Source organism: Myotis brandtii, unplaced genomic scaffold, assembly GCF_000412655.1.
Source record: "Myotis brandtii unplaced genomic scaffold, ASM41265v1 scaffold594, whole genome shotgun sequence".
NCBI lineage: Eukaryota > Metazoa > Chordata > Mammalia > Chiroptera > Vespertilionidae > Myotis > Myotis brandtii.
The window spans coordinates 466393-489498 of NW_005370240.1; the positions used below are offsets into that span (position 1 = coordinate 466393).

General features: G+C 37.4%; 1 protein-coding gene across 1 annotated transcript in view; it reads right to left on the bottom strand.

The window, feature by feature from the left end:
- TYR (tyrosinase) overlaps positions 1 to 23106 on the bottom strand; it is a 76389-nt gene that overhangs the window by 49894 nt on the left and 3389 nt on the right. Inside the window, exons 2-3 of the mRNA XM_005879344.2 lie at positions 15484 to 16334; positions 8076 to 8292 (exon numbers count right to left, since the gene is read on the bottom strand). Of these exons, the coding sequence (XP_005879406.1) occupies positions 8076 to 8292; positions 15484 to 16302 (1036 nt within the window). The 5' untranslated portion in view covers positions 16303 to 16334. The remainder of the gene's footprint in view (positions 1 to 8075; positions 8293 to 15483; positions 16335 to 23106) is intronic.

Sequence of the window (23106 nt, forward strand, 5' to 3'; positions counted from 1 at the left end):
GGAGCTCTGCTCAGCCACAAGCCAGGCTGATGGCTGCCAGTACAGTGGTGGTGGTGGGAGCCTCTCCTGCCTCCTCAGCAGTGCTAAGGATGTCCGACTGCAGCTTAGGTCTGCTCTCTGCTGGCAAGTGGACAAACCCCGAGGGCTGCCAGGCTGCCAGAGGGATGTCTGATTGCCATCTTAGGCCCAATCCCCCTGGGAGCAGGCCTAAGCCAGCAGGTGGTCATCCCCCGAGGAGTCCCAGATTGCGAGAGGGCACAGGCCAGTCTGAGGGGACCCCCCCCAGTGCACAAATTTTTGTGCACCGGGCCTCTAGTGTTCTATAAACATTAATTAAATACTTTTGGTATATGGTGTTGTTGAGTTCTTCAATATCCTTGTAGATTTTTTATCAAGTCCTATTAATTATTGAGAGAGGGGTATAAAGTCTCCAAGTATAATTGTGGATTTTTCTATTTTTTCTTTCAGTTCCATTAGCTTTTGCTTCATATATATGGAGCTCGAAAATAATATGTACATACATATTTAGGATTGCAGTGTCTTCTTGGTGGAATGCTTCATTTATCATTATGTAATGTCCTGCCCTGTCATCTCAGTAATATCATCTATTGATTGTCTTTTTTCACTGAAGTATGAGATTTTATTGCTCCTTATTCCAATTTTATATCTGTGTGAAGCTGGATTTTCATCAAGTTCCTGAACCAAATACCATATTATAAAATATTGAGTATAGAAGCATTCATAGAATCCAGATGGCTTCTTTTTTCAAAAATATAAGGCAGTGCCATATCAATTACTATTTTTTGAAATATATTTTATGTTACTTTTACTAGCATGTAATGATTAATTTTTGTCATTTTAATAAATCAATAAATAGTATTTTCAAATTTTCTCAATTTAAGTTTTTAAAAATGGTGAGTACGCCGAAACCAGTTTGGCTCAGTGGATAGAGCGTCAGCCTGCGGACTGAAAGGTCGCAGGTTCGATTCCGGTCAAGGGCATGTACCTGGGTTGCGGGCACATCCCCACTAGGAGATGTGCAGGAGGCAGCTGATCGATGTTTCTCTCTCATCGATGTTTCTAACTCTCTATCCCTCTCCCTTCCTCTCTGTAAAAAATCAATAAAATATATTTTTAAAAAAAAAATGGTGAGTAGCTATAAGTATAGCCCACATAAGCAAAACTTTGAGTTATCCACATATTATAAGAGTTCTAAATAGATATTGAAACCAAAATATTTTAGAAAATATTTTAGATTATTCACTGTAGAATATTACAAAGTAGTTCTATAAATACACGGGATATAGTTAATTTATCTTTGGTATCCTGAATCTCTTATATGTGCTAAATGAATAAATGCATAAAAATAGAATTTTGGTTTTTCTCTTAGTGTTTACTGCTAATGAGTGGTGACATCTTTTTCCAAGATTTGTCCCAAAGACGTAAGATCTCTATATGTACAGTGCCAAATTCTATACTTAGAAGAGGTGCATTATTATTTTGCTCCTTAAGAATGTTCTAAGGTTGTAAGTCGAATTATTGGAAAAATGAGATTATGCTTTAACAAACAGTCATTTCCACAACAGTGAATTGAAATGATGAAAAAGTAAATGAAAGCTATCTATTATGAATAAATACATGCTAAATTATAAGAAAAGTTGAGAAGACAATTGTAGATTACAGAAAAGATAGGAATATGGAAAAGGGAAAGATTTCTTGTGTAGATAGTAGAGCTAGGTATGTATACATCTTCACAATAGCCTCAACATGTAATTTTTAAATCCAGTTTTAAAATGAGGGAGGAGAAAAAAATAATAAATAAAAATAAATAAAATGAGGGAGGAGGTGCTCATAATGTTAGAATTGAGACTTAAATATAATACTTTATGCTTTCAAAATCAGTCTTTCAATGCACTTTATTTTTTTTAAATATATATTTTATTGATTTCAGAGAGGAAAGGAGGGGGGGAGAGAGAAACATCAATGATAAGAAAGAATCATTGATTGGCTGCCTCCTGCACGCTCCCTACTTGGGATTGAGCCTACAAACCAGGGATGTGCCCAGACCAGGAATTGAACCATGACCTCCTGGTTCATAGGTTGATGCTCAACCACTGACCCAAGCTGGCCAGGCGTTTCAATGCACTTTAAAGGGTCCTTTTCCAGTGTGGGAATGCTCTGTGTTTCTCTCTCCCATGTAGCTTCCTGAAATAGAGTTTGCCAGTAGCTAATACCAACACCTTTTTATCCATTTTACCTTTTTGAATTTTTATTCAAATACTACATGTCCATTATAAAGTTGTATGGTTCTAATGAAAACTGTGGTTTTCTGCTGCAGTTTTTAGTTCTCCAAAGTTCTAGATGACTTTCTTTTCTAAAATTAATTTATTGGGGTAACATTAGTTAATAAAATAAATAGGTATCAAGTGTGTAATTCTATGATACAACACCTGTATATTGCATTGTTTTCTAACAGCTAGCACTTTTTAATTTATAGCAAAAGTGACACATGCCTTAAATAAATTACTTTACTTTCTTTCTCAATATTCACATTGTTAAGAAAAATTTGCATGCCCATACTACTAGTAGAATATGGAAGAAATATATGAAAATTGAAACTCTAATTTTTTTTACAGAGATTGCTCAGGTTATGTCATTATCATACTTGCAGCTAAAAGTTTACTGAGTATCAAGCAATAATATCCCCGAACTTCAAACTATCCTGTTTTAGAGTTGTTGTTTTTCTTTCTGAAAAAACAAACAAACTGAGTTTCTACCACCTAGATATAAAAACAGTGTCTTTGAGTCTAAAGAAACCTGTCTCCGCAAAAATTAAAATGCCCCCTAATGTTCACACAGTCACAGTTTCTAGCAGGCTATCACTGCATGCTGACTAGAGTGTCTAACAACCAGATAAAATAAATATATTCTGGTCTTGCCACCCTTCTGCTTTGGGAAACAAGGCATTGATTGACATTTTAACAGGCATTTGTGTCTATAGAAATTATTATTCACTTACTTTTTGTGAATCTAGTACACAAGTATTAACTCTTTCCTGAGAGTAACTTCTGCCCTTGATATATCAAGCCCTTCATTCACATCAAAAAAGTTTTCTCCATCATGTAGCAACCCCTATTTTATGTGAGACTTTAAAAAAAGTTAATGTAATCTCCTGAATAAGGAATCATATTCAAAGTAAACCCACTTGGAAAGTGAAAAACAGGACACTTGCTTGAATTTCCTAAATATTATAGGGCAGGTCCTATTTGCCTGGAGTACTAAAGAGAATAAAGAGAAAAGAGATTATCCTTTGAGTCAAATGAATTGAGTCATCTCATTCAAGGGTAAAGAGACAAATTGTCACTAAATTCATTGGAATAACTACTTCACTGAAGATGGTGTTTTAGTTTAATCAGTGAATATTAAACTGTGATACTGTTGTAAGGATTAAATAATATAATGTGAGAAATTAGAATGGATAGTACATAAAGGTTATTATCGTAGTTAATATGATCAGAATTATTGTCTGATTGGAATACCAACAAGATTGGCAAGGTGGTAATTCTGGGGAGTTAAGTAATCCAGGCTTGGAAAGGTTTTTCTGGTCCGGATGAATTCTCTGTCAAACCCCCACCCCCCACCTCTCTTCTGAGTCAGTGTACACCAATCTATACCAAGCTACTCAGCTTTTTCATTCCCCCCGAATAGGTACAGATATGTAGGAAAGGAGTTGAGTATTCCCATCACTAGAATGTCTCACCCTACTTAAATAATCTTCTTGGTATTCTGGTTTACATAATCAGTTTCAACTGAATTTATTTTTGAGTCATTGTGATCACTTCTGGATGTCCAAAGAAAGTCCATCTCTCAGGCAGGGAGTCTGAAAAATAGGCCATCCTTTGAGACTTATTGTGACTTGCCACTAGTATATCTTTAGATATACACACTGTTACCTTAAAACTTCATTCAAAATTTCAAATCTTCTATAATCTTTCATTAAAGTTCAGAGCTGATTTACCACTTTCTAGATGATTCCTCAAGAAATCCTAGCAAATGAAGAGTTAAGATATTTCCAAGTGACATACTTGACAGTCACAATAAATTAGAAAAAGCTGCAGGAAAGAAAAGTTTCTATAAAATCATAATAGCAGGTGTTTAGAAGATATGAAGACAAACTCATTTTTGTTTTTTTAATGGGGTATGGCTTAAGAGGAGAAAACTAGGACAAATTATTAGAAATCAATGGCAAACATTTCAGAATCATTCTTAATACGTTGCTCACCTTTCTACCTCATAATCAGTCACCAAAAGCTTCTAGTATTCTATACTATACAGTATACAAGAGTTTCTATATCCTAACCAACTCATCTTCATCCTTATCTTAAAATAAGCCCTCACCACCTATTGTCCCCATTTCATCTTTCTTCATTCTGCTAAGGCCACTAGCTTCATATATTTCTGAAGTATAGGTAGAATCGTATCAATTTACTGCTTAAAACCTCTCACGACTTCAATTGTCTATAGCAATGTTTCACAAGACAAGGTATTTAGACATATTCTTAAAGATATGAACCTTATATCATGATGTTTAAACATTGGGTTTTTTAATATATCTCTTTTACAGAGAAGATGTGAAAGACATTTGCATAAAACAAACTTTAGATTCTTAATTCTGTAGGGATCTGTGAATGTATATTAAGGGGCCTAACTATATTTTCCCCCTCCAGCAATAAATCCAAGAGGATATATAAATAACTTCAGTAGACAAAAACACAACTGCCTCTCCATCCAGGACTGACTGTGAGAATTTTTCTGTGGGACATACATTTCAGACTGCTCACAAGGCCCACAATAAAAAAGGGCAATAACTGTGAGGTTCAAGCAAAACCAATCATTCAATTCCGCCTGCCTTTCTGGAGACAGCAGAGTGCAATGGTTGCCTTTGCCTTTGCTCCTGCTTCTCCAGTCCTGCTCTCCTCACAGCTACATCTCCTTGGGCTCTCCTTGTAGGCCAGGTCATCCCAACCCCCACGCTGTCTGGGTTTGAGATCTAACACGCCTCTCTGACAAGCAAAACTTCCAGATCTTTGCCTCTAATATCCTTCCTTCCCCATTGAAAGGAACCAATGTTTCTTGGAGATGTGGCTGATTCCAGGCCTGGGGCAGTATGGTACAAGATGACTCTAAAACATTTTGTTATACTAGAGAGAAGGTGCTAAACATAATGATGGAGATATAAACCAGAGACATAAGAACCATCTTGAAGGTGCACTCACAGGTGAAATCTGGGACCAGATGAGCACCAATGTGAGATAGATGGTCAGCATGTGCCTTCAGATATGACACCCTCTGAGAAAGACGCAGATCAGCTGTGTAGAATTATGGCTAAGAATACATTACTTGGATCCAATCATGAGGACATATCAGACAAACTCAAACTGAGGAAAATTCTATTTTAAAATGTGGGGAGGGACTGTACTCCCCAAAATGTCAATCTCATAAAAAATAAAAGGGTGTGGAAATAGTTCAGATTAAAGAAGGCTAATGAGCATGACAACTAAATGCTACTTAACCCCAGACAGGATCCTGTTACAAAGAAAGAAAAAATGCTATAAAGGCTAGTATTAGGTCCTATTGAAGAAAACTGGAATATAAATATCAGATTGGAGTAAAGCATTCTATCAATAGAGACTTTGCTGAAGTTGATAACTGTTCTGTGGTTATGTAAGGGAATATTCCTGTTCTGAGGAAAAACACACTGGAATGTCCAGGAGTAAAGGATTCTGCTCTATGTAACTTACTTTCAATGGTTCAGATTGGGAGACAGGAGGAAAAGCAAACAAGATAAAATATGAACTGTCGGAAATCTGGGTAAAGAGTATATGTGTGAGTTTTTTGGTACTGTTTTTACTGTTGCAATTTTTCTGTAAGTTTAACATTATTTCTGAATCAGTGTTTAAAGAAAAGAGTAAAAAATGTTTCCCTGGTGAGGAAAAACCCTTGTTAGATCAAATCAACGTTTTCTAACATTTTCCTACCAGGACATTGGTTTCATATAACAGATATAGTTAAGCTAAGCAGTAGGTGAGGTGCAATTTGAAGTACCTTAGATATTATGTATGTATTCAGTTATCAATATTTATTGAACACGTATCATGCGCCAGATAATGTGGTATAATATGCCTTTTCTCTCCTCAAGAAAGCATACTTGATAGGTGTGAGTGAGAATAAATTATTGGAAAAGAAGAAAAGAATTCACAGTTTATTAGTGACAGCAAATTATTTGCAATAAACTTCATGTTCTCTACTCATCTCTGTGCATAAGAAACTCATTTGAAAGCTGCTGGCTAAGTTGACACAGCTCAAGCCACTTTTCTTTTTTGATTTGAGGCCCAGAGAAGTGAGGCTCCCCTACTGTATTTTTGTGACCAGCCCATGTTCCTTAGGAACAAAGTTCATGCTTTCTCCAGTCTCTTTAAGTGTGGAGCCCCTCTTTGCAATGTCATTAAGTCAGCATTTGTGGTCCTGTTAAGCCCTGCACTGTCCACGGGGATACCCAATCCTCCCAGATGGTGGCTGTCAGTTTTTGTGTGTGCCTTTGTCTCAGCTTGTAGTGACTGAGACTTCTGGGCACCATGCGTTGCCTTCACATATATTATTGAAGGGCCAACTTTATATTGTCCATCTTCAAGAAACTCATGCACTCGGGTCATCAGAGTACAATGGATAGGACTCTTGGATTTTGGCACTTGACAAATCTAAGAACAGATTTAGCTCTGCCACCTAACACATGGGCGATAGTAGCCAAATGAATATCTCTCTTAATTCCTTAAACTGGAAATGATGATGCCATCCTCCTCAGAGGGTGATTGGAAGGGTTAAGTGAGATAGTGCTATGCAAATGTTTAGCACAGTGCCTTGTACATAGTGATTACTTGGAAAATGATAGTCATGCATATTACTTTAGGAAAATAATCGTACTTCTTATTTTAACAGCTGGCACCAGGATTTCTCTTTAGGGTGTTATTCTCCTTGTTGAAATTGCTTCTGGGGGAGCGTAAGGCCTGGAGTTATAGATTGGAAGGATCCAGGGAAATGAAAGAGACAGGGAACCTACACTACATTGTTCAGCAACAGAAGTTAAAGGGTAACACAGCAACCAAAAGGACAAAAGCAAAACAAGACAAAAAGTTAAGGATAGCGAGGGAAGGAAAGAGAGCGAGGTTTGTCTACATGGCTGATGCCAGAGTTTTAGGAGGTGGACCATCTAGTGCAAATCCTGAGTTGTTTTTCTTGCCACAGGTCAGTACCTGATGTCTTTCCAACCCTCCAGTTAAATCTGGGCCTTGAATTAATATTCTTGGTTTTTTGTTTGTTTGTTTGTTCTGTTTATAGGTTTGTTTCCATAATGAAAATCGAGGTGACTGGGCAGCCTTGAGCAGAGAAGAATGAACAGGTGCTGGAGGGAAGATGCAAGCAAGATGGAGAGCTCTGCAGGAGAAGTAAGTAGGACCTAAAAGAGAGCATGAAAAGGAATCTCTGATGAAGCAAATAATCTTAAGGGATAATGGGATAGGAACGTAATCCCTGTGTGTGGGTTTTATCCTTATAATAGTTAAAGGAATGGACTTGCCTCAAAGATCCTAGTGTCCAATATAATGTACACTAGGTAAAATACTTAAACTAAAAAAAAAAAGTATTATAGATCTACAGTCCTATATCTATAATCCCCCAAATACAAAAAGTTCTGTAAATGTATTATTTTGTTTGGCACCAGTACTCTTTTAGTAGAAAGACCTGACTTTCTTTGCTATCAGGCTGCCGTTGTCTCTGTTTATTGTCACAGTGGGTATAGTCATACATATTGCTGAAGAGTTATTGATGTGTTGGATTATGGTGTGCTGCCCAGACTCTGATAGGGTTATTGGCCACTGACGTACATGTGCCACATGCCCTTACTCAACTCAGAAAATACTAAGTTCTCAAGCCCTTCTGCACGTAGGGTGTTGGATAAGATTGTAAAGATATATTCAGAAAAAAAGAAATTTTAGGTGAGTGAAAAAGAGGGCGGTTACCTTCCAGTGTATTTCTAAAGCTGAAGTTGGCAGTTTTATCCATGGGCCCCGATTCATACTGGGTCAAACTCAGGCAAAATTCCACATCAGCTGAGGAGGGGAGCCTCAGGGTCCTGCCTTTGTCGTGGTTTCCAGGGTTGCGCAGTAATGGTCCCTCCGCAGTCCCATTGCACAAGGCCTGGCGGCTGTCGTACTCCTCCAGTTGGCTACAGATGACCTGCACAAAACACCTGTTGTTAAAGGAGTTGTCACCACCTCTAAGTCAAAGGAGAAAGTAGGGACGTTGAAGTTTCTTGTCACCATATTTTGATTTCTAATCATCAGGAGATTAATAGTTTAAAGTCAATTGTTGAAGAAAGCAGCTTTCGGAGGGTTGCAGAGTAAACCATGAAAGTTAAAATCTAGAAAAGAATTGTAATATTTTATCTACTTAAGAAAACATGTTAAATTCCCTATCAAATGGGGATAATATTAACTATTTCATATAATTGTTGTAAGATATTTATTTGATGAGAAAATTAACTTGAGGAATATTTGTTAATTAACTGTCATGTGACTTCACTGGTTTCATGCCACAAAAATCTGGCCTGGCCCAGAGTTTAGAGGTGTACCCTCTTCTTTTTTCTCTTTCTGATCTTCTCTGGCTATAACAACCAGTTTCATGGCTTACATGCCCACTATGTATACTAATAAAAGGGGAATATGCTAATTAGACCGGACATCTTCCGGACAAAGCCACAGTGTCAGGGGCCAAGGCAGAGGCAGTTAGGGGCGATCAGGCCGGGAGGGGAGGACAATTAGTGGGAGATCAGGCTGGCACAGGGGAGCAGTTAGGGGCGATCAGGCCAGCAGGGAAGGGCAGTTAGGGGTGATCAGGCCAGCAGGCAGAGGTGGTTAGGGGTGATCAGGCAGGCAGGCAGGCAGGCAGGCGAGCGGTTAGGAGCCAGTGGTCCTGGATTGCGAGAGGGATGTTCCAGAAATAATTGGAAAACTTAATCCCAAATCATTGTCTTTATATTTGATACAGTGGGGAGGCAGGGGAGGAGAGTGTTAGCACTAATGTTAGGATCACATAGATCACAGATTGGTTCCCAATATTGACTCTTTATTAGCTACATGACCTTGGGCAAAATACTTAAGCTCTCTGAGTATCAATTTTTTTCATTTGTAAATGGGGATTGTAACAACTTTTTATGAAGGACCAACTAATCGAATATGTGTAAAGCACTTAGTATATAGTGCTAGGTATATAGTATTTAATAATAATAGCTCTTATAATTATTATTGAATATAAGATCATTCGGAAGGCCACCAAATTGTTTTTAACTCTGGCTCTATAATACTGGTTGAATATTCATTATTATAGTAACTAAAATTGACATATAAAGATATACTGTAATAGTAATTTCTACACATGGAACTCAAAGAATATCTCATATACTAAACTAGTCATTTTGCATTAACAGATTTCATCAAATCTCATCATAATACTTTATGTATATTATTTTAATTTTAAAAGAAAAGGTCTCAGAATAAATAATTTCTCTGGGATCTTGTAATTAAGTAAGTTAAAATAGTCTACTGCCGTGGTCGGCAAACTGCGGCTCTCGAGCCACATGTGGCTCTTTGGCCCCTTGAGTGTGGCTCTTCCTAAGCCTTAGGAGTACCCTAATTAAGTTAATAACAATGTACCTACCTATATAGTTTAAATTAAAAAAATTTGGCTCTCAAAAGAAATTTCAATCATTGTACTGTTGATATTTGGCTCTGTTGACTAATGAGTTTGCCGACCACTGGTCTACTGAAACTCATGTTTATATGACCAAAAGATTATATACCCTTTCCACTGTCTTATTCTGTTTTCTATTGCATGTAGTTTTTCCATTAACACAGAAAACAAGCATATATGATAATTGTAATCCAGGTTTTTTTGGTTGTTAAAAAAATCAAAGGTCAAAGATTCTAAATAAATTTTTTAATATCATCTGGTAATGGCAGCAAACTTCAGACAAAAAGATTGTTCTTTTTCTATTTTTTTAAAATATATTTTTATTGATTTCAGAGAGGAAAGGAGAGGGAGAGAAAGAGATAGAAACATCAATGGTGAGAGAGAATCATTGATTGCCTGCCTCCTGCATGCCCCCTACTGGGAACTAAGCCTGCAACCCAGGCATGTGCCCTTGCCAGGAATTGAACCCAGGACCCTTCAGTCCGCAGGTCGATGCCCTCTCCACTGAGCAAAACCAGCCAGGGTTCTTTTTCTATTTTAACACAAGTGATTTATAATATATGATGGGGAAAAACAAGTGTCTCAAGTCAAACGAAAAAGGGAAACAGAAAAGATGTATTAATGGAGAAGGTGAACCCCGACAGTGCTCTCTTAAATGTAAAGAAATAGCTATAAACTGTCATTTATTAAAAGTTTTCAGGAACAAAGATTCTTCTTGTGGCATTAGAGGTTTTAACTGGAAAAAAACAGAAGACATATGACATTCCACAGAATATTTTTTCATAAAGAAAAAAAGAGCTGATATTTCATTGAGCTGTTGCCATGGTTACATAAAACCCATGACTGTCTGCTAAAATGTGACTTTTTTTTTCTTCCCTCTGTTTGCTTCCATGTGATGTGATGTACTTTTCACCTGATGAGTGAATTTCTTGGCCACATTTCACTCATGTCTGTCATTGAGGAAATTTTTTTTTCTCTTTATTTTAATCAATCAAGACAGCTACCCCTGACCTACCTTTTCTTTTTATGGCTAGCTTTTCTGCTGCTTGCATAACACTGGGTCTAATTGTGTTGAGCATAGGTATTTGTACTTTAATACTATTAAGAACCCCTCCATTTCTGGAAATAATAGACTGTTTTAATTGATAATAAGCATGCTTTTACTTAAAAAGATTTGGGCACTAAACAAACAGATAAATGAACAAACATACAAAAAATATGTGAATTCTGAATAAAAGCTTTCTAAGGAAACTAACATTAAGTACCTGATTTTTAAAATATTATTTTATTTCATAGAAATACCTACCATTAAATATTATTAATCACTTTAAATAACACTCAGATATGTTGTAACTCTCTTGGTCTTCTTTATTGTGTGATCTCTCTCTTTAGTTTTCTCATGCACAACGCAAACGCACACATATAGAAACCCAGGGAGATAGAACTATACAAAATGTCCTCTTCCAGATTTTAAGTAAATTGCTGCTTATAATGGCCTGTTGTATTAGCCGTGACTATCTAATGCAAAGAATAGTGTAAGTAAGGTTCTAACAAAATCCAGCCATGCAGTTTCATTTTTGTTTGTTAGCATTGGAGTTAACATTTCTGTGAGTTTTAATTTTGTTCCATTTAAATACATTTATAAAGCCCATTCCATGTATAGAGAGTATTGTCCCAGGCTTTGTGGATATAAAAATAGAAGAGAGACGGCCTCTACTTTGGAGCAGCGGACAACCTGGTAGACAAATATAGGTTTAAAAATAATGACATGCCTGCAGAGTTATAGATGCTGTGCCATAGATCTGGACTAAATAAGTAATGGACTAAATGTACAAAATGTAACAATGCTAGCACAAAGGGGATAGAGTTAATTCTACTTGAATAAGGATGCAGAATATTTTCATTACAGTATGAATGAAAGGACTACATTAGTGTATCTGCCCCAATTGTCTGTACAATTGATTTTTAAGGGAGTCAGAGTGACTACAACCCAAATTCTACATCCATTAATTAGTGGCTTATTTGGCATATAAATTGAGTCTAACTGGGAACAACATGGTTGACTTGGAATCGCACTGGAATCAGAGGCACTGGGTTTTAGTCCTCACCTGGGTGACCTTGGGCAAATCATCCTGCCATTTGGGGCCTACCTTCCTATATAAAATGTGGGCACTATACTAGATACTAGTGACTGGTCTCTTCGTCTCAGAGTTCACAAATGTTATGAATCTCTAAAACCTCTATTTTCCCCCCTTGCTTTCAGTTAAACGTACTGAAAGCAAAGGGTGGGGGGGAGGAGGGGAAATGGAGGCTCTGTATCAAAGGAACTATCAAGCTAGCAGATTTGGAAGGTGTTAATTCGTATGAAGGCTTTGTGATTTTATCTCACACAAAATAGTCCAGTTCTTGATTTGAGTGTTCAGTTCAGGCAAAAGCATTGACCCCTGTGGTGTGTTTATTACAGAAGCTGAGTTTATGAAGTGGAAGAAATATCAGAACAATCTCATGTTAATTAAATCAGTGATTCTCAGTGCTGGCTGCACATTAAAACCACATGAGAAGGCTTTAAAATGCAGGTGCCTAAACTTCGCAGTGGACGAACTGAATATGATTTTCTGTTAGAAATTCGATGCGTGGAGCCCATGCAATTGCTTTTAGTTTTTTTGTTTTGTTTTGTTTTTAAAATATTTTAATGTATTTTTATTGATTTCAAAGAGGAAGGGAAAGGGAGAGAGGGTTAGAAACATCAATGATGAGAGGGAATCATTGATTGGCTGCCTCTTGCCTGCCTCCTACTAAGAATTGAGCCTGCAACCCAAGCATGTGCCCTTAACTATGATTGAACCCAGGACCCTTGAGTCAGAAGGCCAACGCTCTATCCAGTGAGCTAGACCAGCTAGGGCTTGTTTTGGTTTTTGAAGCTCCCTACATGATTTCAATGCTGAGAATTACTGAATTAATCAATATAAACACATTGTTTGCGGGTAGTAACAGGTGGCTCTACTACTTACAGTCAACGTAAAACGTATAAATACGTTTCCCGCATACAATGTGTAAATAACTGATCTTGCACCGTTTAGCTCAGTGGTTGCGCATCGGCCCATGAACCTGGAGGTCACAGTTTCATTCCCAGTTAGGACACATGCCCAGGCTTTGGGCTCAATTCCCAGTAGGGGGTGTGCAGGAGGCGGCCAACTGACAACCCATGTCTCTCTCTCATTCATGTTTCTATCTCTCTATCTCTCTCCCTTTCTCTCTCTAAAATCGGTTAAAATATTTTTTTAAATGGTCTTAATTTTAAAAGGACTATAACACAAGAGGTTGTGTGAATAAATGGAAACAAACAACTAGAATTGGTTTTCATTGTCACTTCACACAGTGATACCACTCACAGTAGGTGAATACAAATGTTCATTCACTTCACCTTCCTTATTTAAACTACCATTTGCTTAGTTTTCTTCAATGGCCTTTGTCCACCCTACACCCTATTTCATTTTTTAACACCAGTTACTACATAGCAGGTTAAACATAGAACTACATTGAACCTAATGTTATAACAATCTAGTCCAACACTTACTTATTAGACCCAATAATTTTTATGTAGAAATAAAATTGGCTGCAATCATAAAAGCAAAAAAAAAGGGAACAATTTTCCACTCGATAATTAATAAATGATTTGGAAATAATTACAAATATAATTCTGGTATTACTAAGGAGCATGCATCTCATGTAATTAAATACCAGTTAATATCCATCTATTAGATGTTGTAACTTTTTTTTTGGTAATTTAGATAATCCTCCTGACTTTCTGGGTCAAGTGAAGCTGCATAGTTAAGGAAAGCATTATAACTCACTGAAAACCCCACATCCAACCTTAGCAATATTTTAAGCAGTAACAGAGGTTGTGAGAGCTAGATGAGAGTTTTGTACTTTATAGATTAAGGCAGGAGGTCTGAAGGCTTATTGAAATAGATTTCTTTTTGCAAGGACCTCTTTTTCCAGACTTTCCTACACAAATACACTCATTAATCTTGGTAAATAGCTGACAATAGTGACCACAGATATTATACAGCGACCATTTTTCAATGAGCTTCAATAGGTCCCATTTGGAAAGTGTGTGAACTTAGTCTGTGTTGCAGGGGTTGGGGGTTCGAGGACAGATGGGAAGCCATCCACATTTGGAAACTGCGGAGTGCAAAATGCAAATATAAGATTCTTCGCATCTTGTTTAAATAGTGGGCTTAGTTCCATAAAGCACTGCTAGACAAAACAGCTATAATAGAAATGTTTGGAATACAAGCAGAAAAGCATTCCTTCTACCTTGTGGTTTAAAATGATAAATAATTAAAAAGCATATTTATTTGGTTACCTTTTGTCCCTAATTCAGAGTGAAAAATTTAGAAGAGGAGAAATAGAAATTAAATTTCAAAATATCAATCCCTTATCGTGTACCTCTAAGTGTGTACACTTTAGGGAGCGGGGAGCTAATTTCTTCTGCAGCCGATTGAAAAAAGTCAGACAGAATGAGCCGGATCCTTCGGCTAAAGACACCATAGCAGTGATGTCCTTGAAAATAGTATAGACTAGCCATGACGCCAAGCTACCCGAGAATAAATCTTGTCTCTGCTACTAACTAGCTCTGTGATCTTGCACAAGTTACCTAATATCTTTTTATACCTTAGGTTTCTAATCTTTAAGATGGGAAAAGTTAGTAAAACTATTAAATCAGTTAATGTACAAAACCCAACAGGGTTTCACACATGCTAAATGCTCAGTAAAGATTAGCTATTTTTTTGTGTTTTTTGTTTGCTTGTTTGTTAATTCTCACCCAATGATATTTTTTCCATTGATTTTTAGAGGGAGTGGGGGGGAAGAAGGCAGGGGAAGAAGAGGGCGCCCATCGATGTGAGAGAGACAAATCCATTGGTTGCCTCCCACACTCACCCCGACCGGGGCTGGAGATTGAACCTGCAACCCAGGAAAGTGCCCTTAACTGAAAATCGAACCCGAGACCCTTTGGTGTGTGGGCTGGCGCTCTAACCACTGAGTAACACCAGCCAAAACAGCTGTTTTTATTATTTACCTACTTGAGCCTTAGGGTTCTTATATGTTTTTAAAAAAGAAGATTTAATCTAAAGAATATTCCCCCAATTTTCCTGCCTATTAATCCCCAGACATTTAGCAAATGATAATACTTCCGTAGGACCCTCCACTAAAGATTCTAATCAAAGGGTTTGGGATAAGGCCAGGGATTTGTACTTTAATATGTGCTCTGTATGGATTTTGTTGTGAAGAAAATTTCAGAAACACTGATGTAGATCATTTATTTATTTAATCATCTAAACATTCATTCATCCATTCTTTCAACAAATATTTAATAAGCCCTTACCATTTGCCTGTCACCATCCTAGGTTCTGGGGGATGAATCAAATACTCTATTTATTAGACCTTAGGAACCTGGAAGAAGATATCAGACGAATAAGCTCACAGATATCTATGTAACTACAATTGTGAAGTGTGCGCTAAAGGAAAAATACAAGGTATGTTGAGAGTTCTTAATGGGAGACCTTTTCTACTCTTGGCAAAAGAGGTGAGGAGGGAGGCTTACACAGCCCTGCCTGAAGAAGTGATTACTAAGTCTCCTTTATGCTCTGATACTGTATGTCCAGCACACCTTACCTGCCAAGAGGAGAAGAAGGACGCTGGGCTGAGAAGGTTAGGGTTTGCTGGGTTGCGCCCTCCCATTAATTCATCTGTGCAGATGTCACAGTTTTCAGCATCTCTCCAATCCCAGTATGGAATGGTGAAGTTCTCATCGCCTGTTATCTTCTGGATGCCTTGTTCCCACAGCAATAAGAAGAATCTGTGCCAAGGCAGGAAACCCGGCGCTTCATGAGCAAAATCAATGTCTTTCCAGATTTCAGACCCCCCAAGCAGTGTGTCCATTGACACATAATAGTGCATCCAGACAAAGAGGTTATAAATGCTGATGTCCTTAAACATGGGTGTTGACCCATTATTCATTTGGCGATGGGTGCCTAAGGGGATGACATAGTCTGGGCTGGTAGTACGCTTTGCTAAATTGAGGTAGGCAAGAAATTTGTTCTTCTCTGGAACACTCAAATCAAAGATGTTCCTTCTCACCAAGAGTCGTCTCTTTGTACAATTTGGTCCCCAAAAGCCAAACTTGCAATTTCCACAGTTGAATCCCATGAAGTTGCCAGAGCACTGGCAGGTCCTGTTATAGAAGACGGTGGGCCAAGACTCCCGGTCATCCACCCCTGTGAAGGGGAATTGAGGCCCATGGGGTGCATTGGACAGAACAACGTCCTGACAGGATCCCCTGCCGGAAAGCTGGCCGCAGGGACTCCCATCACCGCTCCATGGTGGACAGCATTCCTTCTCTATCAGGTTCTTGGAGGACACACAGGCTCGAGGGAATTGGCCTTCGGAGGTCTGGAAACCCCACAGCAGGCAGTACAACACAGCAGGTAGCATTCTTCCTCTAGTCCTCACAAGGCCTGTTTGCGCTGTGCAATTGAGCACCACAATTTTCTTTCAGCTAACCCTCCAATGACTATCACATGTTTTGGCTAAGTCCTATATAATGCCACTCCCTCCTCCAGCATCAAACACTCTCAGTGTTTGATGATCTTAAGCTTTCATCTTCTGAAACCCACATGACTAACTTTTCTTTAGAGTTGGCATGTATCCTGCAAGTGGGATAGCCCTATGTTAAAGTGAGAAACACTCTTCACCATTAATAGTTTCTTATGGTTAGAATGCTAATAAAATAATGTTATTAATGATAGTAATGCCTGATCTATGTAAACCCAGTTCACTGACTATGAAGTGAATGATGCTTTGAATTTGAAAATAAGAAGTAGTGTCAGTAACAGAGCTTCTCCTATTAAGAAAACTCAGGAAGTGTTAGATATAATGGTTGTAAGGTAGATGCTTTTCAGAGACCGTAAATAGAATAGGCCACAGCATTTGCAGGTCAGCTTTGGAAAAAAAAATCTTTTCAGAACCTAAAGATTATTTCTTATATATGATTATATTGCAGCTTCTTTATTTTCTATAAAGATAAAAATCTTTCTGCTACTCCTCCCTGATTATCTTGGTGCAGTTGGCTGCTTGCTAGCTCTCTAAGTACTCATTTTCTGACAATTCCTAAGGATAAGTCACTTTGATAAGCAGATGACCTGTCTTATTTTGAGGACTTTTACTATTTAAAATTCAAAGGAAACTCTTTTTGTTTTTAATGCTGTAGTCATTGCAAAGTTTTCAATTTAGTGAGTGAATGAAGAATTACTATACAGGGTGTCCCCTCCCCCCCAAAAAATGTATATACACTCTAACAGCTGATAGCTTAATTTTAAAAAGGAAATGTATTTTAATAAACACAGCCTTTATAATTATTCAATGTGTGTGTATACATTTTTGGGACACCCTATATTTATTCTACAAATATTTATTGATCATATAAATTCTTTCAGGAATTCTTTCTCTGGGTGTATAGTGAACTGGATAAATTAAAATGCATGAATAGAAATATAACTTTACCACTTACACTAGTTTTCAAATGAGTAGTATAGATCATAAGTACCTGAGATTCTCTCTCTATATATAAAGAATATATATATATTTCAGAGAGGAAGGTAGAGAGAGAGAGAAACATCAGTGATGAGAGAATCATTGATTGGCTACCTCCTGCACACCTCCTACTGGGGGTTGAGCCCACAACCCAGGCATGTACCCTGATCCGGAATTGAACTATGACCTCCGGTTGACAGGTTGACGTTCAACCACTGAAGCACACCAGCCAGGCAGTACACAAGACTTTTAATGGTAGGACATCTTGTGAACTGAATATCCTTGAAAGAATTGCATAGTAGTTGTTTTTTAATTAATAGTATTTACATTTTATTTAGGGAGTGCCTTGAATAAAACCTTAAATGGTGGGGATAAGTTTGAAAGACTACTGAGAATTGAGACATTACTTCAGGTAGGCAAAACTATGGAGGCGAGAGCTGTGTTTCATTGGCAGAGTTAGAGCATTGGATTCAGATAGGCTCCCCATGGAGGGGCTTAAAAACTAGCTAGTTTGAACTAAGGTGAACTAGAGGATAAGAGTAGTCAAATCAAAGTTGCCTCTCTGAGACTTCTCACTTTCCTTATCCTACTCCATACTCAAAGCTGGGTGGTCCCAGGAATATAAAGAACAAGTGAGAGAAGTGAAAACTGAGGAAAGCAGCAGTGACAGGGCTCTTGGCTGCAGGGTTCTAGGGAAGGTCATCATTATCCTGGTGACCTTGAAATATCAGCTTCGTCTGCTCTCTTCCTTTTCTGCTGGAGTGGATCTGGTGAAAAAATGTCAAGGTTCCTCCATACAACTCTCCTGAGACTCAAAGCAGCCTTTTTGGTTGGAAAGAGCAGTGTGTGGGTGAGGAGGAAGAGAAGTTTCCATGGGAATGCTGCCTCTGGCTGGGATCAGGAAGTCATCACATGATCTCCACAAGGAGGCTTAATCTTTTTTCTTCCTCCTTTCACAGCCACAAAGAGATTAAAACATGCTCCTTGTCTCTGGGGAGTCTTGAATCTGTATTACTTTTAACCACATGGGGCCTTTTGTAATTCTGTTCCATCTACTTGCAGACAGAATTCAACTTCTCATGTTCAACTTAATGAAGAATTTTGCTTTACACTTGCCCCCTATCAGGCTTCTCAGTAAATAACTTAGAAAGCCTCCATCACACCCTTGGGCTTCTGTGTCTACAACCCCAAGTCTGTTTTCTTAATCTTCAGAGTGTGCTCAGAGGAATGGCTAAAATGTAGTTTGTCCTCTTAATTTCTTTTACAAGGTTGATTTCTTTAAATTAACAGACCTTGTTGTTATTCTGAAATATAGGACACTAACTCCTCTGGCCCATATGTACATGTCTTATTGTCAATACAAACGTCTTAAAGGTCAAACCTCATTTAGGCTGGTTATTCTCTGAACTATAGTTGTACATCCTGTAGGTGTCTCTGGTTTATAGAATTGAGTGTCCTATTGAAACCAAAGTGCTGTGATCGGGTCTGAGTTTGTTGTCTGGCAAAATCAAGAATGAGTTCACAGAAAAGATGTTAAGAAAAGCAAAGTTGATTGAGAGATAAATGGACTCCCTGCAGCAGAGAGTAGCAGGGAGGGGGCCCAAGCAGTTGCCGGTTATAATTCTTGGTCTAGGGGTAGATTTATGTTTTGCTGGCTTTTGATTGGTTCTTTCACAAAATTCTGCTTTAGCAACATCCATACATTTTAAAGCTCACATCTCTGGCATGCACCCTTCTTCCCACCTAGCCGGATTGCCTTAGCAACTCCTGCCTAACTGGGTCTAATCCAGTGGTCGGCAAACTGCGGCTCAGCAAACCATGGCTCACGAGCCACATGCGGCTCTTTGGCCCCTTGAGTGTGGCTCTTTCACAAAATACCGACTTCTGTGCATGGGCCATGAAGTTTCAATCGCACTGTACGTGTGCACCCACACGTGGTATTTTGTGGAAGAGCCACGCTGAAGGGGCCAAAGAGCCGCATGTGGCTCTTGAGCAGCGGTTTGCCGACCACGGGCTAGTCTTTCCTGCCTATGGTCTCATCCCTGACTACCTAGCCCTCTTCTATCTCCTCAGTATCCTTTCCTGGAGGATTATTATATGAGTCAATCCGTCAGTTAATGCAATACTCTATTAACCAAAATTGGGGCTCAGTAAATACTTTGCAAATATTTGTTGAGCATCTATTATCTGGCATATGCTGAGCAATGGGGATGCCATGGTAAGCACAATAGAGAGGTTTCTACCTTGTGAAGCATGTTAATGTCTATGATAATATTTTAATTTTAGTAATTTTAAATCATATTTATAACTATGTACATAGATTTCCAATAGTTTCCCCCCTCTGGTTAAATGACTTTTTAAGCTGTTACTATGGACAGAACTATGAGGGAAGATGGCAGGACCTATCTAGTCTCATGAATTAGAGTTAAGGTTTTCCAGGATTAGTTACATTTCAAGTGACCTCTGAAAGATGAGTAGAAGTCTGGTGAGTAAAGAGAACAGTGGATATGAGAGCATTCCAGATAAAAGGGTTATATCATAAGAAAAGACCCCAAAGTGAAAGAATCATGGCATGTTCAAGGACATTTAAGGTGGTTATAACCCACAAAGCTATGTTGATGTGATATAAGTATGGAGGTATATATGTAGATGAGAGCATAGTCCTTAAATGGTTTAAAGCAGAGTTTTGAAATTACCATGTGCAAATTAAAAAATTCTACTCAAGCTGCTGAGATGACAACAGATGTGGGGGGTGGGAGCAAGAGTAAATGTCGAAATAATTGTTAGAGATTTTTGGAATAATCCAGGCAAGAAATCATGTGGCTTGAACCAGAGTGATGATCAGTGAGATAAATGGAAGTGAGTGGATTTGAGAGATATATAGGGGATGAATTCAAGAAGAATGAAAGGGGAAGGGGAACAAGATTTGGGGTTAACATCTAGGTTTCTGGCTTGTGCCATTAACTAAAATAAGAAATAATCAAGGGTAAAATGTTCATGGGAATTGAATATGGGTTCATTTTAAACATATTGAATTTGAAAGTTTAAGCTATTGTCTAGCCACAATTGTCCTCTATTTTCTGAGGTTTGCATTGATCATTCACACACTCACTGGTTTTGACCTAGTCAACCTTGCTCTTTCCCCTCACTCTGATCATTTGTCTCTGCTTATTTATTTGATGATAGTTTAAACATTCTTCTCTAGGCTTGTTCAATTTTAAAAGTAGCTACAATTTATTGAGTATAAGTAACATAATCAGCTCAGTTTGAATAACTCCCATTTTAAAAATAACTTTTACTATAGAAATACTTAAAATAGTCAAACTAGAAAAAAATAATGAGTTAGCCTGTACCCATCATCAAGATTCAACAACTTGAGTTATATACTTGAAATCTGTATGGTTTTGTGAACTCATGTCCCTCCAATAAATTCAATTAAAAAAATCATCAACTATTACCTTTCTGTAGGCATTGTTTCTTCTGTCCCACCAAAATAAAAAGAAATTCTTTAGTATTTTAAAACTAATTTCATATTTTCTCTATAACCTCTCAGTATACATAGTTAACAAGTAAGGACTTAAAAATATAACCACAATAGCAGTACAGCATCTCAGACAAAAAGAGAGAACAATAATTCCTTACTAGTAGTACCATCTAATTTTAAGTCTGTGATTAATTTACTTTAATTATATTAAGAAAAAAATTTTTTTCAAGATCCAAACAAGGTCTATACATTGCTTTCGGTTAGTGTATTTCTTAAGTTTAAAAATATCTGTGTTTTTTTTTCTTCTTTTTATATGCAATTTATATATAGAAGAAACTGGATTTTGTCCTGTAAAATTTCCCCACTTTGCAGGGTTGCCTAATTTTATCCCTATGGTATCACTAGACATGTTTCTTTATCCTGTATTTTCTATCATCTCATAGGTTTTCAATAACAATCTTTTGCATTTTCTATAATTAGGAATTAGATCTAGAGAGTTGGTTAAATTCAGTGTCAATTTTGTTATTGTTTTTGTTAAGAGTTACTTCACAGTCTTGCTGTGCACTACTTTCTCAAAGACAGCAGAGGAACCAATTGTATGGTTTTGCAGTAGCAGTTTTTTTTTTAATTTGATCAGTGGTTTAAAGTGCTTTCAGACTGTTATCTACTGTATAGTTCCATGACAAAATTTTACCTCATGGTTTCATTATTTACTGATAATTTTTTCCTAAATCCATTGTTTCATTTAAAAAATACAATAATAGCCCTAACCGGTTTGGCTCAGTGGATAGAGCATCAGCCTGCGGACTCAAGGGTCCCAGGTTCGATTCCGGTCAAGGGCATGTACCTTGGTTGCGGGCACATCCCCAGTAGGGTGTATGCAGGAGGCAGCTGATCGATGTTTCTCTCTCATCGATGTTTCTAACTCTCTATCCCTCTCCCTTCCTCTCTGTAACAAAAATCAAAAAAATATATTTTAAAAAATACAATAATAGTGAACTTTCTACTTTTACATGCATTTATTAATTGTATTTTTTTGTAAATAATAACTTTTCCCCTGACATACATACAAAAAAGGAAGGGTAAATGCTCAATTCTTGTTCTTTATCAATTTCCAGAATAATGATTTGGTGCCTTAACAACCTCTAATCATAACTTATGTACATATTTGTTTTAACTATCATGATGACTTCTATACTTTTATGTATTTGGTATGTTTCTTTTCAAGGTAAAAATTGATACATCTTTGCCCAATATTCAGCTAATTGGTAGACATCAACCAAGCTACATTATGATATGTTGGGTAATAATTATCATGATTGTGTTTATGTGTACTCATGTGTAGAGTTGAAGGGAAAATATGTAGCTATCAACTCTCTACAGTTTAAGTTTAGACTCATTCATTATTCAATAAATATTGAACATCTACCATGCCAAGGTCCTATACTAGATACCTGGGGGATACAAAGTTGTGTAATTCACAAGCCTCAATTTCCCCTGGATTTGAAGGTATGAAGGCACACGCTAAGTTTTTATCCAAAGTCTGCCAGTTATTAGTTCTTAGGCACCATGGCAATAAAAATAGGGGAAGGATAATAAGGATATATTTATGATTTGTTCAATAATTTCATTTTAAGCATATACTTACGATTTGTTTCATAGTTTAACATATTACTGCCAGAGTATTCTTAGCCTTGTCACATAAGGCTCTTTGGAGTGTTTAACATGCATTTTAACATGTTATAGTACATGGTAAACACGTAATACAAATTCTGACACATATTAAGTACTCAATAAATGTTAACTGTTATTATTAAAAACCACAAATAGGGTGCTCATAGTGTTCATTGCTACAGGGTTCTCATTACTTCTAGACCTTCTCAGTGTTAAGAACTAACAAATAACTACTTTAATAGTTATATATAATTAGTTTTCATTATTACAAATTCGCCCCTTCTTCTCTACCTGACATTTTCACTTTCCCTTTTCTTCTAATTAAAACCTGATTCTCTAAGATACTGAACTTTGGCCATTACACCAAGATGTCAGGCTTCCTTAGAATTTTGAGTTTAGCACATGCTCTTTGTCCTTCTAAGAATGCTTTTCTCTTTTATTCACTTGCACAATCTAGTCACACTGTAACTACAGGTCTCCTTCAAGGATGGGTGAGGGACTTCTTTTTTTTTTTTTATCCTCTCATTGTAACCTAAGTTCACCTTTGT